A 23403-nucleotide genomic window follows, 5' to 3' on the forward strand; every position below is an offset into this window, starting at 1 on the left:
TACACTGTAGCTGCTTATCAGTATCTAAATGTAAGCTTGCTTGTGCCAAATTATGGGTGCGCTTAAAAAACAAATTGTCATTTGTGGACTCATGTCTGCTTATGACAATGTGAATGGGTTTATTTTTGCAGAAAAAGCAAGTGGACAGGCTTCTTTGAAGTATTCAATGGCATATGACAAAGCCAGCTTCTGACACCATTTTTTGGTTAACCAGCATAACACCAATTTAGAAGCTTGGCATTTACATGAAGGATGCGGCTCCCCAAACATTTGCAAGTGTTTTCTTATCCTACACAGATAAAGCAGTCTTTACCTCCTGCACTCTAGAGTGCTGGCTACATTGGTGGCCTCATATATTAGGAATACCTCTCTCTAAAGTGATGCGGGCAGTAAAGGCATTGGCAAAAATGATAGTCATACAGATCAGTTCACAAAAGATGAAGCAAGTGAAATTTTTCCCATAACTAAAACTGTTGCCACTTTAGAATTCAAGGCAGAATTATATGCTACAAACAGACTCTGCAATTATAAGCAGACACAAACATATGCAATGCTGAAAAGCTACAAAGTAAAATCATTGGCTAAATCTCTTTTAGGCTCAGGCATGTGGGGATATGCAAAAACCAGATGTTCATCTCAAAAATATAGATTTGTAGCAAGTCTCGGAGCACACCTACATCTTCATCAATCCAGATACTGCATCAAGCACTGGATCACACCTAAATCTTAGACCTGAACAAATGGGGTACCAATGGAAACGTGGACATCAAATCACTGGACAATAAAAGCTAAACAAAGGTATGTTACTTTGAGACTGAAATGAACACCCATTATATGCGATATAAAAAAAAAAGAAAATCAAACATGGGTCCTGGCAACCGATATTATGCTCCTTCTGCTGTTACAAGAGTGCAAAAAAAAAATCACAAAAATAATCATTCATATAGATGTGCGTGCCATAGAAGAAGCGACTCAGTAAATGAAGGCATTCCATAAGAACATTCCTGCGATAATTCCTCTGGGGATTTGGATGAGTTGTAGAGGTCCCTAATATACTAGCCTTTTGTCAGACACTTATATTAAACATACTGCTAAAGGGAAAAATAAATCCTCATTAATCACAATTTGTCTTCTAAAGTTACAGGTAACATGGTCACAAAAAGATTTAATAGTTTGTGAAGGCTACACAACCACTATTCCTGGAGGAAATGTAAAGAAAAAACACATTTTTAACAGGTCTCAGCCAGCATTTAAAACACTGCAAACCAACCTTAACACCTGTGACCTTTAAATGTTTTTTGATTACAGCTTTTAAGAGTATATACTACCAAGACTGGGTAAGTAATACATATGCACCTCCTTCTAACTCTTTACAACCTTTCAACTAGTTTTCAGGGCCGTAAACCAACACAGCTAAACATTAGCTCAATGGCCTACGCGTCTCCAGAATTTTGAGAGTCCCGTATTGCAAGATGATATTTAATCAGTAAACCGAGTAGTTGTACTTGTAACACCACAAAGTACTTCTACGGTCTACATAATTTTATTTAAGACTCATTGTGCCTCAATGTATGTATTTGTTGAATTAATTTTGCTTAAAATACCCAATTACATAGCTAAAATTTGTGGGGCTGATTAAAGATGTAGAGGGACACTGTTCACCCAATTATTGATTCATTTAATGAGCATCATTAACCTTGTTTAAATTATATTCGTTATTAAAAATATCAAGAAAACACCTGGGAAAGTGCCCCAAGATGATATAGATCTGGAGAGAAAGAAAAGGAAAATTACCCAATATGAAATTCTACATTGCCTCTGAAGAGTTTTGCAGACAATATGTAAAACTGTTTGCTTAAAATATTTTCTGAATTAATCTGGATGGGAACAAACAATTTGGTTTAAAGAGGGGATGCAAGTGACTATATGATTATGAAAGAACTACACAACCAGCGAAGACCAGATTGTGTTGAACTTTAAATATCCAAGGAGTTTGCCATAACTCAACATCAACAAATACAAAAATTACAATTTTATGAAAAGATCTTACAGGAGAATAACGTATGCCCTAATCAATGGTTTAACGATTAATGCAAAATGAATGACCACAAAAAAAATGAACTGAAGTTTTTTTTGCTAGCTGGTATTCTCATAAATCATTTATGCTTGCCAAAAAATGTGCCAAACATTACAAGATCAGTTTTGATACCATTTAACAACCCATACACAAGTTGGACTTAAATGGGAAGCTTCGGGCTATTTCTTATTAAGATACCTTGAGACTAAGATAACATGCATAATAGAAAACCTATTCAATCTTAAACAGTTTTGATAAAGTCCATATTATATTATACACAAATTCCTGCTGTGAAATTAGAATAGTGGTTCATAACAAAGAAATTAGTGAATCTGCATCAAGAAAGTATGATGAACATTTAAAAAAAAAAATCTAGGTTTAGGAAATGTGATTGCTCCATAATGATGTTATTTTCAAAATTAACAAGTCGTTTTAAATCCATTTTAAAGGTATGTGAGACACCTTCACAAAAATCAAGACAAATGGTAAACTTGCGTTTTAAACTAGCTCGCTATAACATCAATTTCAAATGAAAATATTATTTTCTAAACCAGTTTTCAGGTAAGACGCTTACTAATAGGCTGGCACTGGTATCAACTACTTATGTGCGAAGTGTAACAGAGTAATAATTGCAAAAACCTTTCCAGAAGTTACTGATGTAACAGTACTGTAATTACAAACTATCTTAAGGTAGATGAGTTAGTGTGTAGCAATAGTAATTATACAATGCATGTAGTACATCATTCAAAAATATTTTTTACAAACCTGATATGCTTTACTAATGCCACAGAGCACTTGAGAATATGTGTAAAAAGGCAAATTAATCATCTGATATTAGAGAGAGAAAAAGTCATCGGGCTACAGAGATGCTACAGTTAAATGTGTTAGTCACCAAACTGAATAACTGCACAATAAATTACTTTTTGTGGACATAGACCTTTCTTTATAATGTAACCTCATATTGTCTCAACTGATTAATGGAATTTAAACTGGTTTAGAAAATAGGTATGATTTAGATCACTCAACATCCTATGGTTTTACTAGCATATAGTGTATGCCTTCACAGCAAAGTTAGGAGAAGTCTAAAAGTTGACATGTTGTTATAAATTGACCGAAAACGTGTCTGCATTAATGGCATACTGAGGCTGTAAAAACAGGCTTCGGATTCAGTTCACAGTGAAGTTGAAACACCTAAAGAGAACGAAAAGTAAAACAAAATCCTTTGGGGAGGGACTACTAAACATCAGTATAGTTTTCTCAATATATAGAAAATCTGCAATGGTCCATTTAGATCTATATTATTTGTGGGGTGTGTACCTGTCAAAAGGCAGATTAACTGAAGTTGCAAAGGCATATGAAAAAAGTGTGGTCTCATATTGAATTTATGTAAACATGAAAATAATTATTTATATAAACAGCCAATACAGTGTCAAGTTGTTCAATTAAAAAAAACTAAAACACAGATTAGCTATTTTAGAGTTAATAGGAAAAGCTAAAAGAGGGTGTCTAACATATAAAACTGCTATCAGTATTTGTGTACAAATGTTACTTGAAGGGGCATCAAGAAAACTAGATCTTGGGTAAAATTTGCAAACGAATACAATTTTGGTGTTGGCCCGAGACATTTTACAGCATTCATACAAAGGTGCGCAAGACTTGCACTTTTTGAAATAGATTAAAATATGCTTTCAAGGAAAAATCAATTTACAATGAAAGACAGCTACCCCAATAAAAAGATAAAGTGCATTTCTGAAATAATAGACTTGAAAACAAAGATTTGCTTCAACTGAAATTGCATTTTGGAATCATTATCTTGGAATTATAATAATTTAAAATGCATATCAGATTTGAAACTGGTTTTATATTCCTTAATGAACCAAATATAAATGTTTGATTTAACATGACTCAGATCGTTTAAAGTCTCAACACTTGATTGTGTGTGTATATATATATATATATATATATATATATATATATATATATATATATATATATATATATTGGACCCAATACACAACACAAACGTATTATGGCAGTTTCTACTTTTACTGGACTTTAAATTGTGAATGCAATTAACGTTCAAAGCAATGTGCATTATATTTACGTATGTGTCACACAACTAAACAGACCCTCAAACGTTATATTCCTGTATTTCCTTTTAATTAGCAATATCTTTACTTCAAAAGATACGATGTTGCATTGTTGAGAATGTCCCTTGAGTTATTTTATGGGACCTGTTGTGGGAATGTAAAATGTCTTTTCAGAATTTAGATCCAGAAATCAAACATTCTTCTGTGTCCGGTTGTACATTAGGCATTCATAAACACTACATGAAAAAAGCCAAGTAGGTCAGAATGTGCACACCATTGCTTATGACATATTAGTAAACCCAACAATACACCCTCAAAATACACTAAATAAAGCAAAATTATCAATTTTCATTAAACTGCTTTGAAAGTAATTAAACCCATTTGCTATGGGGCAGTTTTATATCCACCTTTGGTGTATTACGCACTCCGGTTTTAAAAAGAAACTCAAGTAGTTGAAGACATTTTTAAATGACATATGATGAGCAATGTTGACAGGGTCATGGACTGCCAATAAAACAAAAAATTACCAGGTCACTTTCAAGAAAGGAACAGCAGTTTCCTTGGAAAGCGGAATTTGTAATAACCACCCAACAGTTCTTGGCTTTTACAACAGACTGTAATTGCCAATTCCTGCTAATGTAGATCCTCTAGATGAGGTTAAAGTACAAGAACAATTGTCCAAAGAACACATCAGGTATCAACCTTTTAAACTATGTGAAATAATTCACTTGTTTGTTTCTGGAAACCCAAGTTTGTCAGTTCTCCCCCACAGGTCATTGAGTCTCTGCCATGCCACTGAATAGAGTGTACATTATCAATCTGAGAAATGCAGAAAATGACAGCAACACAAGCAATGAATAGTAGAGTATTCAGACTGAGTAAACGTGAAACCTGTGGCACATGATTTGCTCACCACAAAGGTTCAGAATTTCAAATAATTTCTTTAGTATCACACCTTCAGTTATTCTTGCTTGGATGTTGTTTTTGGTCGAATCATAGCTCATCTTTTTCCATCTGTTCAAATGCCTCTATGTCTTCCTTCCAGTCTGCTAGTATAGATTCTAAGGGCTGGGACTTAGTATTCCACTTTTTATTGTGGTTTGGATCTTCAGTTTGTGAATGTTCCTGAGAGGAACTATGTAATGTTTCAATATGCTTGGCTTCCTTACTCTGTTCTTGATTATCTGAGGTAATGGTATCCAAACTGGATGCACTAGGTGAAACTGAACTGTGTTCAGCATTTATAGAATTTCCTCCTTTTGGCACTGGAGTGCCCAAATTGGTGTCTTCACATGCAGAGGAATCTTGTTCTTTTCTCTCATTCTGTGATTCATTTTCAAAAACTTTTTGTTCGCCGCTTGTCATGTCCAAATCTGGAATCAAGTAAAAGTTACATTTATCAATACATATAACTCAAAAAAAGAGTCCATTCCTTCTGAATTACATTCTAGCAATTTTTTGTATATTTGAAGTCTTTAATCAGTGTAGTGTTTACTGGATGGATTAAACAGCTATACAGCCCAGAAAACTCAATATTCATGTACTACAGAACATGGCAAATAATTAAAATGCTAAAATGTTTCAAAAGTAGTAGTGCTCAATGTCAAATGTCAAATACATTGGAATCACAACAACGTAATGCCATCAATGTGAAAAATGTTACTTTCCCTTTAACCATCTGTTCAGCACATGTATTGCTGTAGATTCACATGCTTCGCATACACCCACCACCCTAGTGTTGGGCTTGGACATTTGCAACCTGTTTTTCGCTGAAAAGGTTGAGTCACAAGACCTGTTGAGCCACTTTCCTTAGTACAGATTGCACCAGCACATGGGTTTTATGTCAGATTGTTTTTCGCTCAGCGGGTGAGTGGTGTAACTGAAGGGTACTGTTGAAAACAGGGTGCTGCGCATAACAAACGGAATAAATGGAAAGCCATAGAACAGCGGGGGTCCGCGAAGAATGTTCATGGGGTTCGCAAGTGCTTACATAATTAATACTATAAGATTAATCATGTGCATATAACTGCATAGGCAACATACATTTCAAATATTTTAAAACATTCTGTTAACGTAAAGGAATTTGAAATTAGAGGCTAACAATTAAGTTGGTATCCTCAGATTGATTTGTGGGAGCAGTGCAATGCATCATGCAGAATATAGCATAACCTCTTCGCCGCTAATGACAAGGGTAACTCGTCATGGAGTTTCCATTGATTTCAATGGAAATTACATTGAAGCACCAGAAGGACCATAGCATCCAAGTGGTTAAACAATAAATGGCATCAATTAACTAGAGAAAAGACCACCAGCCTTCACATTAAAATGTTAATTATGATTTTATTCTATATTTGTGAATTAAATAATATATTTGTTTGATGAATGCTTGTTTCTGTATTTTTTGTGTATTGTTTTGCAGTTCAAAGCACCAAAACGCTTCAGCCAGGGTCCCCTTCCTCCACTAATTACTCAGTAGGGGTATGCTAAAGGCTAAGAACCACTGGCATAAAAGACATCTGTGTTTATCGCTGGCTCCTGTGAAGGGGGGCTGGCACGTGTCTCTCTATAGTAGTACACTCTATGAACAGACGGCCACAAGGTAAGTAACTTTTTGTAGCTTGCGTGGCTGTAGGTAAACATACTGTGCATAGAATATAAAGCAGTCCCGCTCCAAAGCGGTGACTAGCAGATAAAGCACATTTTTCAATATAGTGTTCTTAACACCGCTTGGCCATCTAAGGCTTGTTGGCGTGCTAAAATGTCCACACAGTACTGATTGGTACAAGTGTGTGGCAATGCTCAATCAGCAGCCTTACAGTTGTCCAAAGCTAATTTGGCTACCTCTTTAAATATTAAGTATGCTTTTGGAGGCATGAGGAGAGTGTATTTGGCTTTAGCATAGCAGGTTTGGATACATTCAACAATCTCCCTGGCAATACCAGTGTTGGAGATGGCACACTCCGAGGGGTATGGCAAAGGCTACTAAAAGTTAAATGAGGTTTTTGAAAGGTTCAGTTCAATCAATATAAAACATGCGCATGCTCCTAATATCCAGAGTGTAAAGCGCCTGTTCAGCTACAGATTCTGGTTGTGGGAAAAACGGGTAACGCAAAAGTGGCTGATGCGAAATGATGATACAGCTTTAGGCAGTAATTTAGGGTTGGTATGAAGCACTGACCTGTCTTTATGAACCTGATTGAATGTGTCCTGTGTTAGAGTTCCCTAATACGTCTTATGGAGGTGATTCCTACTTGGAAGCCCCCCTATAAAGACAAGTACTGAAAGCAAACACCAATGCAGAGGGTCAATAAGCCATGTAAGGATCACATTAAGGATCCTACCAAGTACAGGTGGTGTCTTTGGAGGAACTACTCTCTTTAAACCCTTAATGAAAGCTTTAATCACAGAGACAATATAAGCATATAAATGCTGAATTTTTTATGGGAACGCTGCAACTGCAGTTAAATGTAAGGATATGGAAGTGTAATCAAGACGCTGAATACAGGAAGCAAGACACTGAAGACAAGAAACATGATGTTGAAGACAAGAAACAAGACTGCACAGGCACTGTGAAATGATCTAATTGATTAGAAATCCAGTACTCCATGACACTTTTCCACTTATCTGCTTAAGGAATGAGTAGGTTGTTTTCTTACCTCCTGTAGCATAATCATGCATTCCTCTGGGAGGTTAAGTTAGCCAGACTCTAATAACACAGGTGTTAGACCGCAAGATAGAGCTGTTTGGAATCTGGTAGTCGGAGGTGACCTTGACGCTGGGTGAGAAGGCCATTGCCTGATTAGAAGCGCCTCATGGGGACTGACTGACATTTCAAGCAGCACTGGGAACCAGGGATGTCTGGCTCCAGGCGAGGGCTACTAGGATGAGGGCCATGGACAGTTGACTCATTTTCCTTACCTAGCTTGTACAGGATGGAGGAAACAGGTGGTAAAGCATAGGAAAATATTCCTGACCAGTTCACCTATAGTGCATTGTCCTAGGACAGCGGTTCTTAACCTTTGCTCTGGGGGAACCTTGAGGGTCCACAACTACTTAGTAAATGAAATAATATTAACAGGATATTAAAGTGTATATAAATTAAGAAAAACTGGAAATTTTAAAGTTTAAAATGATCTGTAAAGGAATCTGAAACTGGAGCTAATATGTAGTTGATATCCTCAGATTTGTGGGACATTGCAAGAGCATCAAAGAGAATATAGTACGAATGGTTGGTTGCCTTAATTTAATTTAGAAAAGCCATTATCTTCCATTAAAATTGTGATTTGTTTTATATTTGGGAATTAAATACTTCATCACTTGTGTACTAACTGTACGGTTCAAATCATCAGAATTGCTTAGGCAGGGGTCCCTGGCTTCCAGTAATGATTAAGTGGGGGGCCACAGAAGCCAAAAGGATAAGTACTACTGTCCTAGGACTGTGGGTGGAGATACCCGACAGAAGCTTAAGCATTTGTTTCGTTTTTACACAGCAAACAGGTCTATTGTTGGAGTCTCCCAGCGTTGGTAGCTCCAAATGATGGACCTGTTTGTGTGTCCTGCAAAGCTGATACGGAAAATTGTTCTCCACTCCTGGGAGGTGCTCGGTTACAGATTAATGTTGCCCAATGCCAGATTTCCTGTGCCAGCTGGTGGTCCTGGTTCCACTCCCCTCTCTCTCGATATAGACTAGGCTGTTATGCTGTATGTTTTTATAGGTACTGTTTTCCCCTTAGAAGTGGAGAAAGGTTCTGAGGACTAGTCTTCTGGCTTAAGGCTCCAGGTAATTGATATGATGGCCCTGGCGCTGAGATCCCCGATTGCCTTGAAGTGTCATCTGATGGAGGTAGCTATCGTCATCCGTGGAGGGGGTTTAGGAAAGGCCTACCAATGAACAGGCTGTTGCTGTTCTACCAAAGGCGAGAAGGACGGGCCCTTATCAAAACTAGATCCTCCTAAATGCCCTTCTGCTTGTTCCAACTGCCAGGAAAGGCACTCTTGTAATGGGCGTATATGTAACCTGATCAGTGTTACAATCACTATGCATGAAACCATCATTCATTACGGTGCAGATATTGGGTCTGAAAAAGACAACAGTTATTAGAATGTTATCACCATCTGTTGGATATGGAATTCTTTGCCTGTTTCCGCATTTATAATGGAAGGGCTGAATTTTGGGGGGCTTTAAGATTCAACTTTTTCGTTCTAACAGTGGAACCTAAGTTGTGAGGTAGAGACAGTGCTAGCTGAGTGTGTGCAAGGCACTGCATGCTACTGCCCTTTATCAGCCAGTCTGCTAAATATGGAAACACATGCATGGCGTTTCTGTGCAGGTGGGCTGCTACAACCACCAGACAATTTGTGAAGCCCACTAGAGCTGCAGCAACTCCAAAAGGCAATACTTGAACTGGTTGTGTTTTCCAATTACAAAGTGAAGGTACTGGTAGGGCAATGGATGCTCAGGGATGTGAAAGTATGTGTCTTTCTGATCCAGCACCAAAATGAAGCTGCCTCAGCATAGTAGGGATGAAATCCTACGAGGTGCCCATGTGAAAGTGTTGAAAGCAGATGAATCTGTTCAAAGGTCGTAAGGTTGAGGATCAGGTGGAGTGTACAAACGTTTTGGGGGGGGTCAGAAAATACAGGGAATACACCCCTTCCGTGCGTTGGCTTACGGGCACAGGTTTGATTGTGTCCTTTTCTAGGAGCACCAGCATCTCTTCCTTCATAAGATGAAGGAGGTCTGAACTAAAGTATGTAACAGGGGTGGGATCCTGGGAGGGGTTGAGTGAAATTAGTAACAGTACCCTTCCTGCACAATGGAAAGGACCCACTGGTTTGGAGGTTTTTTCCCCAGTGTGCCAGGAATAGCATTAGTCTTCCCCAACAGGAATAGTGTGACCGGGCGGGGTAGGAGGGGAGGCAAGAAAACGCACTATTTTGTAGTAGAGGACCTCCTTGCGGCACTACCTCTACCTGTCCACCACCCATTTCCTCTTTATTGTGCCCCCTTTTAAAGGATTAAGGCAAGACCTGAAAGGGAAGTTGATACTGCTGATAAGGAAGGGGGTCTCTGCTCTGAGTCTCCTTGCTTGTTCCCTTCCATGATGTGCGGCCTGTGAAAAAAAGGATTGTAACAGAGTGTAGGACTCCCACAGATTTTGCTTGGTCTATATGCTTTTTGATTTTCTCAAGCATTTGGTTGACATGAGGGCCCGAACAGATGCTGGTCATCAAAAGGTCCATTCTAGAGATTCTGTTGCACATTGGGTCTAAACTGAGATCCTACGACAGGCATGCCAACTTAGAAGGATTCCAAATTAAACAACAGAATGCCTCGAGCGCCAAACACAAAAGCACAAGTCTTCGTCGAAGTTGATACTTGTTTATTTCATATTTCACCACTCTAGCTAACACTGTTTCATCTTGTTCAAAGACTTCCTCAGGGCAAAATAATGAAATCTGTGCTCTTCTTAGTAAGAAAAGAAATACGATAATAATCGCACAATGTTTATAGTCATTCTCATTTGGTGACAAAGTAGTCAATACAATAGTAGCTCTATCTGTGGGTGAAGTTCATAGGGCCACGTGTTGGCTAGAGTGGTGAAATATGAAAAAAACAAGTACCAACTTCGACGAATAATTGTGCTTTTGTGTTTGGCGCTCGAGGCATTCTGTTATTTAATTTGGAATATTTCCGTTAATGAGATGTATGGTAGCCTATACAACGCTTTTAATGTCATATATAGGGATGTGTTCCTGCAGTTTATTCTCCTAGCATCATATTAGTAATGTTCTACTAAGAAGGATGATTATTTATGATTATTTATTATTATTATTTAATTTATTTATAGAGCGCACTGTCACCTTGCAGGCATCCTGGCGCTAACTGACTCACGGGCAGACAGGTGTCAGACAGGGCAGAACCACACAATATGTCACTTAGGAAACAGCCAGGTTTTAATCTTTGCCTAAATGGGAGAAGTTCCGTGGTTTGCCTTATCTCAAATGGAAGCAGATTCCATAATTTAGCAGCGGCCACCTCGAAGGATCTGCCCCCTGCTCTGACCTTCTTAAACCTAGGTACTTTCACCAGCCTGCCTGCTGAAGACCGAAGAGGCCTGGCCGGTGTCTACCAGGTAAATTTCAATTGCAGGTAAGCAGGACCAATTCCGTGAAGGGCCCTAAACACCAGACAAAGGGCTTTGAATCGTATCCTCTAACGCAGAGGTAGCCAGTACAGCTTCGCAAGGGCAGCCGGCCCATATGCTCTTCTAGGAAGCCCCAGCGCCAGCCTAGCAGCCGCTGATTGCATCCTTTGAAGCCTATCCAACAGAAACTCAGGGGAGCCCAGCAGAAGGGCGTTGCAATAATCCAATCTGCTGAGGATTGTACATCTTGCCACTTGAGCACGTGCCTGGAATTGTAAAAGTGGCAGAACTTTCCTCAGAGATCGAAGGATAGCAAATCAACAGGCGGTCTTTTTTTTTACATGAGTCTCCATGCTGAGCTCATGATAGTGGGGATCCCTCTAGCTGTTCTGTGTGCCACATTCAGGGCACATCGAATATAAGCACTGCTAACTATTTTTCCCTCTGCGACCAGCTTTTGTTCGCTTTTGAGGTGCGCATCATGTGGGTGGTTTGTGAGATGCTCCCCCTCCCCCATTAGTAAGGATCGTACCTTGAGAGGAGGCCCACCAAGTTGGCAATTGGCCAGTGTTTGGCTGCTCCAAGTGCTACCTGCTTTGATGTAGCATCAAACTTTTGGGACCGATTTATGGGATGAAAAGTATTTCCTGTGACCTGTGAAGTAACCCTCTTACTGAAGGGGTGCATGACACAGGCATCTGGGACCATGTGTCCACAAATACAAGCTGGAGCTTCAGGAGCAGCATTATATTTCTTATCTATCCGGCAAGTCACAACCCTGTCCTTAACAGGGCCCTTAAAGATGTCACTGGTGTGCTTTAACATCCGATTTAGCTTGACAAGATAGCAGCGCAAATTCTGTCTTGGACAACATTTACGCATGAAAGTCATCCTGATCCTCTAAAGTATGTAGAGCTTGATATGATGGTGTTGGCTATCCCGCTGTGTTACTGCATGATGGACAGCAGTATCATCTGGTGCGGGAAACCGCATTAACAACATAGGCAAGTATTTTTACGTTTATTAAGCAGTACTTTACCAAGCAGGTAACTTTTCTTTCTTTTTTTTTTTAAACAATACACTTTTTAAGTTGTTTAAAGAAAAAAAAGTGGTTTCGGTATTTGTGGAGAAAATTACAAAAAACAATTTGATGGACAGAATGTAGATCAATGTCTTACATTCACCCCAGTACAAGGATCTGGGCCTAAATCCATCGTTATTTGCACTCCACACCACCCTGGGTCAGATAATGGCTTTATGCAAATCAGCTCTGACCCTGTGCCCCATGGGAACAGTCCAGTCGAACTACAACAGCCATATCTTTCCCAGACCGGAATCAAGCATCCGAGGACCGGACCGGTTTCGAGGTAACACCTCTCATCAGCCCGGCTAGCTTGACTCCAGTGGTGTGGAGGCTCTGGGACCCACGTCTGAGCTACCCCAGCACACTCAGGGAGAAAATTACAAAAAACAATTTGATGGACAGAATGTAGATCAATGTCTTACATTCACCCCAGTACAAGGATCTGGGCCTAAATCCATCGTTTTTTGCACTCCACACCACCCTGGGTCAGATAATGGCTTTATGCAAATCAGCTCTGACCCTGTGGCCCCATGGGAACAGTCCAGTCCGAACTACAACAGCCATATCTTTCCCAGACCGGAATCAAGCATCCGAGGACCGGACCGGTTTCGAGGTAACACCTCTCATCAGCCCGGCTAGCTTGACTCCAGTGGTGTGGAGGCTCTGGGACCCACGTCTAAGCAACCCGGTATTTGTGGAGGCAAGGGTCATTTTAGGGTTATGGGGTGGGTAGAGGTAAATAAGGGTAACTTTAGGTATGCCAAATATCTTGGGGTCAATTGAATCTGACGCTCAAGAGGTTCACAAATGGATTTGTACCTCGGTGCAGAAATTAGCCCCACTCCCATGTCTCAGACCGGGTAGAAACTAGATTTCAAGCCCTTGGTTTAATGACGCCTTGTAACAGGAGAAAATAAGAAGTAAAAAAGCTGAAAGGGCCTAGCGTATAAAATGACTCTATTGAGGACAAAGCAACATATAAAAAGGCTCTTAAACACAATGAGGTATTGATGAATTCTACTAAAAGAGAATTCTATAAGGAAGGATTGGATAGGGCGAGAGAACATTTTTAAATTGTAAACATTTTCTCAGATCTGTTTGCCTTCCACGGAAGAAGGGACTCTTCGGCTAAGGGGTGCGAGCAACTGGCCTCTTTCTTTCATAATGAAATACAGGCGATTCAGAATAGCTTACTTATAACTCAGACTTTGGAAGGTGATACTCCTAGACCAGCTGTGCCCCCCAAACAAGGGGTTCCTGCTGGTTATTAGAGTTTAATTCTATTTCTCTGGAAGACCCTAGAACGGCTATTTTAAATCTTAAGTCAGGCTCTCCTTTTAATCCCTGCACTCTTTTCTTTTAGCTTTGGAAGTGAACGTTATTGACCCAGTTATGAACTCCCTGATAAATAAGTCCTTAGTAATGGCCACAGTTCTGTCGTTTTGGAAACACGCTAAAACTTTACCCCTTTTAAAAATAATCTAATGTGGACCCTGATGCCCCAGGGAATTACAGACCCATCACACTGATGCCTGCACCACCTAAATTGGTGGAAAAGTTTGTTAATCAGCTGCTATCTGACTATGTAGAGTCGAACGAGCTATCTATAACACTCCAGTCAGTCAGGTTTCAGGCCACAGTTCAGTACAGAGACTGCCCTTCTGGAAGTCTCTGAACTGATTAAAAGCACCCTAGATGCGGGTGAAAGGGCAGTCCTGGTATTGTTAGACCTGTCAGCAACATCTGACACAGTTCCTCATTGAAGGCTGCTCGTCCGCTTTCAAGAAATAGGCACCAGAGATACTGCCTGGTAGTGGATAAAATCCTTCCTTGAAGATAGGGGTCAAGAAGGTTCCTAGTAGGAGTGCCATAGGACTTGGCCCTCAGTCCCGCAATGTTCAACATCTATAAGACTCCACTTGCTACCCTAACCGAGTCTTTTGGGGTCAAGATAATCTTTTATGCTGATGACACACAGATAGTCTTTTTCTTTGGGAAAGATGAGCTAATAGAACCAGATGCCATCAACCCCTGTATCTCTGCAGTTTTCACTGGATGAATTTCAACCAACTTAAATGTAACACCGAAAAAACACCGCTCCTTAGTCTCAAACACAACGTTAACCTTAGCCTGGATGTGCAATGGCCAGTCGGGTATCCCCGCCCAACGTACAAGTTAATACTGTGAAAAACTTGGGGGTTAAGTATGACAAGCACATGTTTTTTCACAACCAAATCAATACGATTGTTGGCATGTGCTTTGTTATCTTGTGCACTGCAAATACATTTTTGCACTTCCTCTCAGTTCAGGTAATGATTATAGTGGTTTTGGCCTTAGTCATGTCCAGGCTGGAAAATGCCAATGCTTTAGATGCAGGTCTGCCACAGTACTTGGTGAGGAACTTGCAGACTGTCCAAAGTGCGGCTGCTCGACTTGTGCTCAGTCTATGTAGGCGGTAGCAGGTTTCCCCCCGTTTGTGGAATTTACATTGGCTTCCCATGAATAGGTGCATTCTATTTAAAACCTTTCTTTTGATGCATAGAATGCTACATCATTCTTGGCTGGGCTATCTGCCCTCCAGGATATCTCACTACAACCCCAAGAGAAACCTGAGTGCTGCAATAACTACCTCAAAAAAATTATCTGGCCACAGTTCCAAGGGTCCACCTTTCTGAGGCTGGAGGGCGGTCATTCACCCTCCTAGTACCTGTGGGTTGGAACAAGCTCCCCTTGGAACTTTTTCAAATGGAGGATGAGGGGCTTTATAGGGAAAAAAACTCAGGACCCGGCTTTTTGTTGCGTAGCTTTGAGCATTTTTCTTTTCTGTTCCTTACACTTCGTATAGCACCGGGGCACTCTTGAGTAGCCGTCCGCTCAACAACCCCCATTCATTAATTGAAAGGGATAGGCAGAGGTAAGGTTAATTTTAGGGTTTGGGGGTGGGTAGAGGTTAAGGGAGGTAAGGGACATTTGGAGGTCAACCCCAACTGAGGTGTTTGCAATCGAATAGATCGCTGGCAGAGGGAGGTCATTTAGTGCGTATGGACAGAGCAAGCAACAAAGCAGGTTGAGGTTCAGTGAAGTTGGGTAGGGCTTGGCTCAATACCGAACTAGCCTTTGGTGTTTGGGATATCCAATTTTAGGCTATTTTTTGCTTGGCTGCGAGCTTGATGCCAAACTCCCACAGGAGTAGTGCTCTGTCTTATTGGTCATTTGTATAGAGGCTTGAGACTCAGTTTGAGGCACAGCGAATACTCCGGGTTTAACCCGCATCTTTGGCTTGAGACTATTGAATGCTGCAGGGCTAGTTCGAGGAACTCTACCTCCTCCACTACGTTAGAGGCTTTGGAGAGCAGGACATCTGAGTCTTCTTGCATCTCCCCTTACAAAATTATGGAAAAAGCCAGCATTTTCCTTCTTGGTGCCAGGGATCACCTCCACCCCTACAATTTCAGGCATTCCTCATAACTGTTGGCACTGAATGTTGCACAGAACCCACCTTCTCTTCTTCCAATGTCTATGTGCCTTTTGCAGTAGACAGCTATGCAGGCTTTGCAGGATGTCTCTATGTGCTCCAGGGACAGCTAATAAATAGCTGAACATTCTATATGCGTTGCAGCTTTTGTTAAGGGGGCCGATATTACTACACTGGGCCAAAACCAGCCCCCACCACTGAAAACCACCCCAACCACCCTGTCAAGGGAACCATCTGATGCCCGCTGCAGCCAGTTCGGCACTGTCTTTTGTACATATGGTACCCAGATCCTCTTGCAGAATACAGAGTAGCTATTATATATATATATATATATATATATATATATATATACGGACAATAATCATGCTGGAAAACACCACCCTACTTAAGGGCATCACAACTACTCACCTTGTACGGACTTCAAATCCCACAAGTCCCGGTGTCGTAACTCCACCCACTCAGTGCGGACGACGCCCTTTGTTCAAATAAAATGTGTTTGTTCATCACAAAGTGAGCCTGGTGTTTTCTCAACCTAGTCCATGAAGAAGGGGCGCTTTCTGGCCCCGAAACGCGTCGGACCTACTTTTAACCAAGAGGCAATCTCCAGACATCGCATGGGAGCCACACAAGGACCGGAGGGTCGGGTTGCAACGGTTGAGCCCTCCTAAAGCATTTGTTTTATATAGCCTTAGAAAAGTTTTAAACATTTTAAAACTGGCTACGTTTTTGCTTCGTATCTACCTTAGAAAAAAACCACATGGTTGCATTTCATATTTCATATTCAGGAGAAAAAATAACAATCTAAGAAACGATGATCCAGTCACAAATCGTTTTCATATTTTGGGATTACAATTCACCACTAAGGAAATTCCATGCCAAGCAGCTATATAACACAGGCAATCATTACCCCCGAGAACCACACTATAGAGACTCAGATCTTTGTAAAAGGCATACAAAGTCCAAGTGACAAAGGACTATAAAAAGTATTCAGTAGCTAAAATAGCTAACTGTAAACTGTTTTTTGTGTCAAATAAATACAATTAAGAAGTGATCCAACAGATGCTTTAATAATATATACTTACTGCTATCAATAATGTAGTTTGGAATCATTTTACCTTTAAAGAGAGTTGCTGGAAATCCAATTGGAGCACAAAAAAGAGGGAAAGCACAGAATGTGTTAACAACCCACAAAGATAAGAATATATTGTAAACTAAATACTTTTTGTGAAGATGATAAATGAAGGAAAAAGTACAGAAACACAACTTCAACAAAGGCAAACTTTCATCCCTGATGAAATAATGTTTTTTTAATAGTTTTATTATGTCATAATTATATGACCGTTCAGCATCATTTACAAAGGCCGTTTTGTGCTACTTTTTGAAATGTGATACACAATTAACTATACAAAAGCTATTAGTAAAATAAATGTCCGTTACGTTCCTGAACTGATAGGGGCCATTTCTAGCACACAAATTATGACTTAAGACATGCCAATAGGTTGCAGTCATCACCAGAAGGCCCATTCTGCCACCATCTCAAATTCACAAAAGCCACAGAAGAGTTGGCTAATCCCAAAGCCAGGACTCAAATTACTCTGCGGCTAAAACCCGGATTGGCTAGCATATGCAGCATGCAAATCTAACCTGGACATATTCTCAGTAGCGCTTGTGTTTCGATAGAGTGGCTGGGAGGTATGTGTGGAGGAGGGACAGCCTGTCTGATGACGAGACAAATACATTTTTTTTAAGCCTGCTGTATTGCCGCATTGCACTCCTCTCCACTCCATACACAGGCTCTGAGTGTTCACTGCAGCCAATCCGACGTTGCTTTCATGCTGCTGAAGGCAGAGTCTGGATTGGCCTGAGCGGCGATGATTTGAGCTCCCAGTTAGACTGGGAGCCTGTGCCTGCTTTCTCCAACCCCGCAACGCAGCTCGGGTTGGAGAGAGCTTCAGTGTGCATGACGGTTGGCTGTCCTGAGACAGCTGGACAGACCATCCTGCGTACTGAGTAGCAGTTCAACCACTCCTCCACCAGCCTGTCATCCTCCTGGCTTCGCCCCAAGTCTCGGCTCTGAGAGCAAAAATTAAACGATAATAAACAAGGGTTTATTATAATTGTTTCCGTTTTTGGGCTGCTGGCAGGTTGAGGAACGCTCCTCCATCATAGCGGAGGAGCCCTGCTGCATTTTCCTCAATTGGTGTTCCTTGCGGTAGATGCTCTAGCATACTGCAGCACCAAGTCTGAAACATGCTCTCTGGACCTCATGCACAACACCAAAACTCATCACTAACAGATCACAACCCAATTCATCAACTTTCTCCCAGCCATGCACTACATGCTGGAATAACTCCCCTACTCGACAAGCTGGAAACTGCCCTGGGGCCTCAGCAAGAGGAATGAAAGTGCTATATAATTGCACCAGTACAATATGGACCATGTACTTGTGTGTATGACATGCATTACCAGCGTGTTGGGCATCCATTACAGTTTAAGTGTTGCATGCATTAACAATGGCCGCATGCCAGCGTGTAATATAAAGTTAAACACTGCCATTACTATGCAATGTGAAATGTAAAGACAGCAGAGGGTCACCATCAACAAGTGCATGCGTCTGGGAGTAGACAGTCCAGGCTTCATAAGAATGGCAGTTAGACAAGTAATCTTTAGAAGGCCGCACACACTTCGGGCGCCTTGCCTCTAAATTAAAAATTAATAGGAAGTGTTAAACTTCAACATCTTAAATAAGTAAATGCAAAATATGTACAAGAGCGTGCGTGTTAAGTTAGCCAACTACCCTTTAGAGAACTTTTACAAATATTTTGAATGTGAGGGTTTTTGGTCCATGAAAAAAGATGGTTGTGATTTTAATGGACAAAGACACCAGGGGTGCACTCCCAAAAACGTACACACCAAAATTATGAGTGTAACCTAAATAGCGGTGGCCCTACAAAGTAGGTATTCGGTGTGGGTCATGAAAACTAACCAGTACTTCAGTTATTTTATGCCAGAAAAAGAATGCAACAATTTTGATGAAATTCAAAGCTACACCAGTAATAATAAGGAAAATGCTACTTACCAGTATGCATCTGTTCTTGGCATGTAGAGCTGCAGTGTTACCCACTATGCATAGATGGCCACCTAGTGTTGGGCCTGGATGTTTGCAGTTTGTTTTGTTGTAGAAAAGTCTTTGGAAGTCACATGATTGGTTACTCCTCCTTTGGATGATACTGCGCATAGGCATCGGCTCCATCCCCAGATTGTTTTTCGCCATTAGGGAAGTGATGGAGCTGTACAAGAGGTAGTGATGTCCATGTGATTTGTATCTAAATAAGATAATACTGGAACAGATAAGGCTAGCCGGGGAGGTGGGTGGGCGTGTGTAACTCTGCAGCTCTACATGCCAAGAACAGATGCATACTGGTAAGTAGCATTTTCCGTTCGAGGCATATGAGCTGCAGATTACACACTATGCATAGATTGTATAGCAGTACCCACACCTAGCGGCGACCACCAGTATCTGTTGCAGTTGTTTGAAACAGTGTTTTACTACAGCCTGGCCCACAGTGGCTTGTTGTTTAGTTTGCACATCTACACAGTAATGCTTTGTAAATGTGTGCGGTGAAAGCCATGTAGCTGCTTTGCATATATCATCTAGGGGAATGTTCCCTAAAAATGCCATTGAAGCCCCTATTTTCCTTGTAGAATGGGCTTTTGGAGGAATTGTTAATGTAAGTTTGGCTTTGTGGTAACATATTTGTATGCATTTAACAATCCACCTAGCGATCCCTGATTTTGATATGGGGTTGCCTTTATGTGGCGGTGAAAAAGACACAAAAATTTGTTTTGTTTTACAAAAAGTTTGTGTCCTTTAGATATAGTACAGTAATGCTCTTTTGACATCTAAGGTGTGTAGAGCTCTTTCTGCGACTGAGGCTGCAAGAAAAATACGGGCAGCTCAACTGATTGATTTAGATGGAATGGTGAAATGACTCTAGGAAGGAATTTAGGATTAGTACGGAGAACCACTTTGTTATGATGCATTTGCAGAAAGGGTTCTTGAATGGTGAATGCTTGTAGTTCACTAACCCTTCTGAGAGAAGTATTTGCTACTAGGAAAGCTACTTTCCAGGTTAGGAATTGCAATTCACATTTATGTAATGGTTCAAAGGGAGGTTTCATTAATCTTGTGAGAACAATGTTTAAGTTCCACACTGGTGCAGGTGGCGTTCTGGGAGGAATTATTATTTTGAGTCCTTCCATGAAAGCTTTTATAGCTGGTACTCTAAAAAGAGATAGATGTTGTCTATTTTGTAAGTGTGCTGCAATGGCAGTGAGGTGTAGTCTGATAGATGTATAGGCTAAATTACACTTTTTAAGGTGTAATAGATATCCTATGATGCGTTGAATAGACAAGTCTAAAGGATTTATTTGGTTGTTTTGGCAGTATATGACAAACCGTTTCCACTTAGCAGCATAACATGCTCTAGTAGTGGGACGTATAGCTTCTTTGATAACATTCATACATTCTGGAGGAAGGTTGAGGTTACCAAACTATGACCTCAGGAGCCAGATCGCTAGGTTGAGCTGAGCTGGGTCCGGGTGTCTGATATCTCCATGGTTCTGTGTTAATAGGCGTGGAGATAGGTTTAGTTTTTGGTGTGGTACCACAGACATCTGCAACAGCGTGGTGTACCACGGTTGTCTGGCCCAAGTTGGAGCGACTAGAATGAGCGTCAGGGAATGTTGTTGTAGTTTGCGTACCACTAACGGAAGTAGTGGGAGAGGAGGAAAAGCATACGCAAATAGTTTTGACCAATTCATCCATATAGCATTGCCTCTGGACAATGGGTGTGGGTATCTGGCGGCAAAGTTTGGGCATTTTGTGGGTGGCAAAGCGGTCTATCTGAGGTTGTCCCCACATTTGAAAGAACGGATGAAGAACTTGCGGATGAAGTTCCCACTCGTGGATCTGCTGGGTTTGTTGACTTAGCAGATCTGCCATAGTGTTTTGTACTCCTGGGACGTGTTGGGCTAAGAGGAAGAACTTTAGTGGTATAGCCCATCTCCATATCTGCTGTGCTAACAGAGAGCAGCAGAGTGCGTGTTCACCCTGGTTTATTTATCTAGTACAAAGCTTTCATATTGTCTGGGCGGACTATGACCGCTTTGCCTGACACTTGAATTTGAAATGCCTTTAGGGCTAGAAACACAGCTAGCAACTCCAAATGGTTGATGTGGAGTAACTTTTGTTGCAGTGTCCACCTGCCTTGCATGGTGTGATGCAGTAGGTGAGCTCCCCATCAGGAGAGCGATGCGTCCGCTGTCATGACTATTTGAGGAAATGGCTCTAGAAACGGTCGCCCTTTCGAAAGGTTTTTGGTGTTCCACCATTGCAGAGAACGATGAGTCCGACCGTCTACCAACACTAGGTCTGTTAGTTGACCTTGAGCCTGGTTCCATTGGCGTGCTAGGCACTCTTGTAGGGGACGCATTTGCAGTCTTGCGTGAGGTACTACAAATATGAAAGATGCCATCATTCCTATAAGCTGCATGAACACTCGAGCTGGTAGCGAGTGTCGCGGTTTGAATTTTGTTAGTGTTTTTACACTTGCTATCCTGGCTGGAGAGGGATAAGCTAGTGTTAGTTGGGTGTTTATTGTAGCGCTGAGATACTGTTGTATGTGCGAGGGTTGCAGATGTGATTTGGTGTGATTTACTGTGAATCCCATGTCATGAAGCAGTTGAATAGTAGTGGGAGTGTGTTGTACACACTGGCTGTATGAGCTGGCTTTTATGAGCCAGTCGTCTAGATATGGGAAGACATGAATATGTTGTCTTCTGAAGTGTGCTGCTACTACTCCTACTACTGCTAGGCATTTTGTAAATGCCAGGCATGTCTACGTAATAAAACGCTGGTGTTAACTGCCCTAGAGTATCTGCTGCATCAAGTGCACATCGAATAGAGGTGTTTGTAATATTTTTCTCCTCTTGGATAAGATCATTTGTTCTATCCTTGTACTTATCAGGCAGGTGCTTCATTAATGATTTTAATTCGTCATAATGTGCCCTATCGTATCTGCCTAGTAATGCCTGTGTATTGGCGATACGCCATCGTCCTGTCCTGGGTACAGGACTATGAACGACAAGATGGCTGCACTACAGAGGATGAGCAAAGCAGGGGAAGTAAGATCCACTCTGTACGGGTAGATATAAACATCCTCCTTTTGTGTCCCATCCTCCTCCTCCGCCTCAGACAGTGGCAGGTGCTGCTCAGAGTCTACCTTACTTTTGTGACTGGTCGAAACATGCCAGACATCACCTGGAGTAAGGCTTACTCCGGCCTCTCAGAGATCATACCTGTGAGGTAATTTTAGAAAACGCCTGAGTAGCAAAGTACTGACTTCGGCACAACCACTCGGAGATTTTTGGAATAGTCAGAAACAGGGTGGAGCCCACTCAACTGTAAATTGGAGGGGAAAAAAGGTACTGAGAATACGGAAGGGGATACCAAGTCAGACCAGCTCACACAATTGCTCTGCTGATCAGTTAAATACAATTCGGTGTGCCGGGACATATTTCTCTGGCACTCGAAAAACCAGAAGTATCGGCGTGGCTGCAATAAGCCTAGTCTGCCTGTGAGGGAGTGGAAAAAGATAACGAGGAAGTGATTAATCTCAGCGCTCCCTGATGGCCCTTGTGTGGCTTCATCATACTATGTCCAGTGTGGTTTCCGGAGAGCTAAATGGAGTGGTAGCGCCACCTACCGGTGCACACGAACTATTTCAAAGTTTCCAGATGCAGTCTCGAGCCTGGAGGACAGGATTTGAGGAATCTGCAGGAACATAGAAGAGTACCTACTACAAAGGTTATTACCGAAGGTAAAAAGCGTATCCTTTGAAGTACTTACAAGACAGGGAATCAACGGAAGAACAGGCGATGAAAGCCTTACAAGTGAGCAAATCCATATTTTTACTTCCGCATCCCTAAAAGTGTTTTTGGAGATGCGCATTGTCCAAGTGCCATAGCCATTAACAAAAGGCAAAATTCAGCATGTTGATTTTTGCCATACTTATGCCTGTATGTCATAAAAAGTTTCATTTTATTACTCTGTTCTTGGTTTTTAAACATCTACTACTTTGTGTTGGCAGTTTACAGAGAAGTACCTTGCCACTTATGGTTGGTCATTTATCCAGGGAATAGTATCAAAACGTTACTATTTAGTTCTATTGGTTTGATCTGGTGTCGCCTCAGATGAAATGCACCTCCCAGGGTTCCTTGCAGCAGAACATGCAAGGCACAAACTGCAGGCAGTGCTTGTTGTCATGAGCGCAGTATTTCCTAACACAAGGGAAATCAGGCCACACCCCATTGCTGCTCAGAGAACCCCATTGTTGGTGGTTGTCCATTAGGATCTGAACCGTGGACCAAACTGATAGTACCAAGCTTCAGCAGGCTGATAAAAGACTTCTGCTCCCAGTAAGACCAAAGGCCTCCAATCTACCGCTTCGAGGTGACCATCTAACTGA

General features: G+C 41.3%; 1 protein-coding gene across 1 annotated transcript in view; it reads right to left on the minus strand.

Moving 5' to 3' along the window:
- Positions 1–4215: 4215 nt before the first annotated feature.
- The window catches only part of EDEM3 (ER degradation enhancing alpha-mannosidase like protein 3), a 570354-nt gene continuing 551166 nt past the window's right edge, over positions 4216–23403 (minus strand). Inside the window, exon 20 of the mRNA XM_086957104.1 lies at positions 4216–5540. Within this exon, the coding sequence (XP_086813230.1) occupies positions 5161–5540 (380 nt within the window). The 3' untranslated portion in view covers positions 4216–5160. The remainder of the gene's footprint in view (positions 5541–23403) is intronic.

This window comes from Lissotriton vulgaris, chromosome 1_1 (genome assembly GCF_964263255.1).
Source record: "Lissotriton vulgaris chromosome 1_1, aLisVul1.2, whole genome shotgun sequence".
Lineage (NCBI taxonomy): Eukaryota > Metazoa > Chordata > Amphibia > Caudata > Salamandridae > Lissotriton > Lissotriton vulgaris.